The sequence below is a fragment of the Coptis chinensis genome, chromosome 3 (assembly GCF_015680905.1).
Source record: "Coptis chinensis isolate HL-2020 chromosome 3, ASM1568090v1, whole genome shotgun sequence".
In the NCBI taxonomy this organism is placed as follows: Eukaryota; Viridiplantae; Streptophyta; class Magnoliopsida; order Ranunculales; family Ranunculaceae; genus Coptis; species Coptis chinensis.
In genome coordinates this window covers 33,265,190-33,271,115 of record NC_141458.1, presented here as the reverse complement: position 1 = coordinate 33,271,115, position 5,926 = coordinate 33,265,190, and the positions used below count along the sequence as shown (strand labels likewise).

General features: G+C 35.4%; 1 protein-coding gene across 1 annotated transcript; it reads left to right on the top strand.

The window, feature by feature from the left end:
- Positions 1 to 5,312: 5,312 nt before the first annotated feature.
- On the top strand, positions 5,313 to 5,654 carry LOC147509249 (chalcone synthase-like). The gene has a single exon (XM_086597750.1). The coding sequence runs from the start codon at positions 5,313 to 5,315 to the stop codon at positions 5,652 to 5,654; it is 342 nt and encodes a 113-aa protein (XP_086453876.1).
- Positions 5,655 to 5,926: the final 272 nt, after the last annotated feature.

The window sequence follows — 5,926 nt, the reverse complement described above, 5'->3', positions numbered from 1 at the left end:
AATCAGGCCCAAAACCCAATTCTTTCAGTCCAAAAAGGCCTCTTCAGCTGCAGTTGGCTTCAACAGACTTTTTGTCCACTTTTGCGAGCCATTGGATCAAGTATTAGACCATTGGAAAGCTCTTTCCGAGCCGGTCGTTTTGACATAAGGTAGGCCCCATTTCGAGTTCTGAGTCCAAAGATATGGCCTTCGGAAGTTCTGCTGACTTTGTGTGCTTTTTCTGCCCGCGTCGACTTTTCAGCTTTTGACCGGGCTTTAGAAAGACTTTGTCTTCTTGAATCTTGGCCTTTAATCACGGAACTCCTTAGTAACCGACCTTTTCTCTTTTATCTCGCTAAAGTGGCACATTTCTGCACATAATGGACTTTGAAGCCTAAAATGCATAAAAACACATAATCAGTGTTAACTCTTAATTATTACTCACATAATTGGTCTAAAAGTATGTCTCTTACAGGGTTAAAACTACAGTTTTGGGCTCTTATCAATAACCAATATATATTTGTACTTAATTGTAAAACGTAATGAAGTAAATAATACATTTCCAATCTAATTCATATAAATATAATCAGCCTAATCCAAATCTAAATTAAAAAATAACCTAATCTCGTCAAAGTCGATCACTCATATATGTCTTCAGCCTTATGGTTCATCTTCATCTTTAAGATAGTTCATAATACATTCTTGGATGAACATAACAAAACCCATTTGAACTTCATTTATCTCCTTGTCCGTGAAGGCCTTTTTATGGCTAAGATTTTTTTAGTTGGAATATAAGAAACAACAAGGTTAGTATTTTTCAAAATAGAGAAAAAAAAAGTTAAAAACACAGTTGCTAAAGATATCAAGCATAAATTAAGTTGAAATGTGAGAGATATGGTATTTACTTTCAATGGCAAAGGAGAAGGATCGCTCATTATGTCTCGCATGGAGCGCATTGCATGAATACTACATTGTTTACCATCTGGTTGCCTAGGGCCCTACAAAAATATGAAATTGATGATTATCAACAACTAAACAATGCAAAATTACAAGTTGAGTCTAAAACTACATTGCAAATTCTTTTGGGCATAAATAGCATCATATGTAAATGCATATAAATAAGAAGTAAACTATTTTGATCTTTAAAATCATAGTTATAAAAGTTCCACCATAATGTCTTACCTCTTTCAGGGAAATGATAAATGGAGGAGACATCATTATGTTATTGACATACCCCAAATTTCATAATGACTGAATACCAAAGGCACGTGGCATATACAATCATTACAAAACTCGGGACGTGATACAGACCAACCAAGCAAAACCCAAACTATACAAAGACAGGAAAATCCTACAAAAATTTCGGCAGAGCTCCCTCTGTATTTTCAATATTTCATAAATTTTAATCATGTCATAACCTAAAAATCATGACAATATATATCTCATTGCTCAACCCAATTACTTAACCGCCTCGACGAATGTCAGAACAGTTAAGTAACCCTTACTCCTCGAGACGATTTAGTTCCTTCCCTTAGAAGGCATTAGTTTCTCTAGCGCGTCTAATATCTACTCAAAATATTGTAAAATTTACATCATGACTGTTAGTTCCTCTATGCAGTGTGAGACGTCCTTTTATCAAAGTTAACCAACAAATAAAATAAATTTACCTTGTTCAAAATTGCTATATGATAATCCACACCTGTAAGGATGTTAGTATGTTTACCTACATCATTATATTATAATACCATCCTGCAAAGCATATTTTAAACGAGTAAAACTAGCTAACATATATATTAATTCAAAAACTATAGTCTAAAATCATTATAATATAACACATAAATATCTAATCTTTCAAGATTAGAATCAAGCCTTACATAGCTCTTAACCAAAAACATAATTGCCATACATAACCTTGCTCAAAATAATCATTATTCTCACTTTAGATAACGTTCATATTTAAAACATCATATATAAAGTTTCAGCCCTACTGATGCACAATAAACCTATAAGTCAAAATTGCTCAAAAACGGATTTTTATTATACTTTCGGGTCTCCAAAACTATCTGAAGATTCATGTCAGTTCCAAACAAAACCACCATCAAAACATAGGCTACAAACACTATACAAAACACCCAAGAAAAGCTTAAGAAACTCTTTGTTGAGTACCAGAAATATTTCCCAAAATAAGTTCTTGCACATAAAAAGAGAACACGGTAGGTTTTCTAGCCAACTTACCAATACAATAATGTTTCCTACAGTCATCCAAATAATACACCACTTGATTATTTGAAAACTAGGATATATATACTTACTTTTTCATGTAGAACTTGAAGTTCCAATGCCAGCCTAACGAGGAGTAATTATAGTGCAAACATGGTAAAAATCTTAATTTTCAGCAAACAAGAATTCTGATGGACTATCTTCGAGATAGCACAACTCTTTCCATAGTTATCCAAAAGTAACGAGGCTTTTTGAATTGTAAAGATAACACAGAACTTACTTTCTTACGCTTTACAAAAATTCTCAATCTCATTCTAAATATGTGAAAACTGGGCTCGAACACAGTGTGCAGAAACTTATTTTTGACGCACTGTTCTCTGCCGACCAAACTTCTAAACACAAAATCATTTTCAACAAGCCTCGGAACGCAATGAGGCAAATTGGGCTGGAAAGTAGACACACAAAACTTATTTTTTCATGTTTTGACAAGGGTTTGAATCACAGCCTAACTATGTTAAAAGGCAGTTTCAAAACTGGGGCAGAACCTGATTTCTGATGGGTTAACTTCTCAACCAACTTACACCTAATGAACACCACCTTAACAACAAGGCAAACACACCAAAATTTCAATGAAGAATAGAATGAGGTGAAAGATCAACAATATAACCTAATTACTAAGCAAACCAGCTAATGAGATTATCATTACAGTATAAAAGAAAGTTCAATAGATGAGTGATAATCGTTCACTCATCATCTCTAGCGAAGACTCCGAAACAACAATTAGCAAAGACATATAATTAAAGTGCAGACACCATCTATATACGTATGGACCCAAACAATTAAATCAAATGTGAATATCAATTGGTTTGAATATTCCTCTCCACCTCTGTTATGATTTACTAACAAGTTATACAAAGTTTCTAATGGTAAATATCATGCCAAAACTCCAATCAAAAGTCTATCAGAAATTGGTGTTAAAAACAGAAAGACTGCTCTCCATCAAATAACATAATTCATTAAATATTAGTCAGGCATATATAGAATTAAACCTTGGGTAAATGATTACTCACTAGTTGAAAGCAAATCCGGAATTCCCACGGGAATTGAACTTCGGTTTCGAAAATATCCCGTGCAAATTAACACCAACAAATCCCAGATCTCTCTCTCTCTCTTGGACGTCTCCCCACACATGATAATTGCTTCTAATTAGTTGATCTGGGTGAGGTGCTTGCTGGAAAATTTTAATAGAGAGTTTCTCTCCCTCAATTTCTCTCTATACGTCACCTCTTTTCCCACCTTCATTTTCATATTAACTATTTCCCTCTAATAGAAGGAAATGACGAGAGTGATAAAAGAATGAGTGTGGCAATATGGTAAATCTAAGGTAAGTATAGGACAAGTCCTGGTTAGGATGGCGTCCATTTTTTTCTTCTCTATTAGAACTCCTAGATCCTTTTCTAGAGTAGAAGGTGCACTTTCTATTTAAAGCTAATATATGTAGTACAAGGATTACTTTTGCGTTAACGGTGTAGGAGAATGAGATGAAGAGAAGGAGAGAGACCGGCAAACCAAGTTGGAGGCAACTCCATTGTTGTTCTTCATCAAGATATGAAAAAAGTGAAAGGAGAGACGGTGAAATATTCTCGGGCTTTTGTTTTGGTTTTTTGGTTGGTGGCAAATCCATGGCAAATTTGTGTGTTAACTGTTGTGGCAAAATTTACATAGCTCCCCCAAGAGTAAATTTTGCCATCAAAATCATGGCAAATTACAACTTGTGGGAAATCCAAAAAATATTTACAATGGGTCAAAAAACACATCAAACAGTGGCAAACAAATGAATAGTGTCATTTATTTGCATTTGCCATCGCAAATAAGGCTATCAACGACGGCCCAAGTAAATGAAGGTTGATGATTAGTTAAAACAGTTAAAACCCAGTCAAGTCAATTTTATCAGTAACATACATGAGAAGGAAAGGCTTCAAGAGAACACAAATTGAAATTACAATGAATAAGATACTGCAAACGCCAACGCCTGGGTGGGCCTCGCCTGCTACAAAGTCCACCCATGACTTGCCTAGCAGCAGTGATGCCGCTTAGGAAGGCGCCTTTTGTAAGGCGGGAAAGGCGTTTAAATCATTATTGGAAATTGAATTAGAATAAGTAGTTAATACATAAAGATACACAGAAGTCTCAGTTGCGAGACAGTAGTTAGTTGATCGACGAACTACAAAAGTTAAAATTATAAAAGTAAAAAAATTGACAAAACTAAAAAAACGTGTGCATAATTAGAACCCTAATATCAGTGCCCCTTTGTAAAAAAACTACAACATAGTAGTTTCACTCGAAGAACAAACACAAACCAAAAGTAAAAATCGTACCTTATTTTGCAGCAACTTGAACCAAACTCGGACTAAATCAAACCGAACAAACCCCTGCATCATAATGGAGTACAAAGCAAGAGAGAAGTTAGTGCTACTAAACAATTGGCAAACCCTAGGTAATTGAAAGGAAGGGGAAAGGGTACTTATGGCGGCGGCAGCAAACATCAAAGAGAGAGAATGAAAGAGAATAAAGAGATTTGAAAGAGATTAATTTGAGGGAGATGGAAACAGAATTGAGAGAGAATCGATGAATCAGCAGAAGTGAATAAAGAGTCGTGAGAGATCATGTGATTCATCTTGTTTTTTTTTTTTTTTTTAGTATACTCGTCACACCCCGATAGTCTTTCTACACATGGTAATTTTTTTCCGAAAAAAACTAGTGCTCTCTCCACACCCCATTTTTTGTTAATATGACCATTATACCCTTAAATAACTTTCTCCACACCCCTTAAGAGTTTTTGTATGAGAAAGTCAACATAATTAGGATCCAGTCTTGTTATCTGGTTTGATTGTCAATTTGTCTCCACTTAACATAACTGAGCTTTGATCCGTTGCTATTCTTGGACGACTCCAAGCTTTTCTTGTAAAACTAACATTTGATCCACAACAATCTTAAAAGATAATTTTTTAAAAAAAATCAGGTGCTGTAATAATTATCGAGTAACATCTCTGGTGATGGATTACAGGTGAAAAATCAATGGTTCGGAACGTTCCTTGCACCTCACAGAATCGATGCTTGAAGAGAATCCCAACTTGTGTGCTTACATGGCTCCTTCTCTTAACGTCAGGCAAGACATTGCGGTAATTGGGGTCCAAAAACTAAGCGAAGATGCAGTAGACACTGCACTCAAAGAATGGGGTCAACCCAAATCTAAAATCACACTTTCGGTGGTCCACACAATAAGTGGAATCGACATACCTGGTCTAGATTACCAACTCACTAAACAGCTCGGTCTTCCACTCATTATAAAACAGTTCATGTTGTATCACCAAGGATGCCATGCTGGTGGAACTATCCTTCATCTTGCCAAAGATCTCTCCAAAAATAATGAGGCTCAACAGGATGCTATATAGTATGTATCATCCATAAAATGGTATGCTGCATAGTATGTATCATCCTTACTTTGGCAGACCAAAACTTCCAGTAAGAATGGTGAGAACCAAGTGATAATGGGGCTCAACAGGATGCTATATAGTATGTATCATCCAAAAAATGGTATGCTACATAGTATGTATCATCCTTACTTTGACAGACCAAAACTTCCAATAAGAATGGTGAGAACCAAGTGATAATGGGGCTCAACAGGATGCTCTATAGTATGTATCATCTAGAAAATGGTATGCTA

Bases quoted from the DNA above. Each gene is read 5' to 3' on its own strand.
- LOC147509249 (XM_086597750.1), top strand. From the start codon at position 5,313: ATGCTTGAAGAGAATCCCAACTTGTGTGCTTACATGGCTCCTTCTCTT.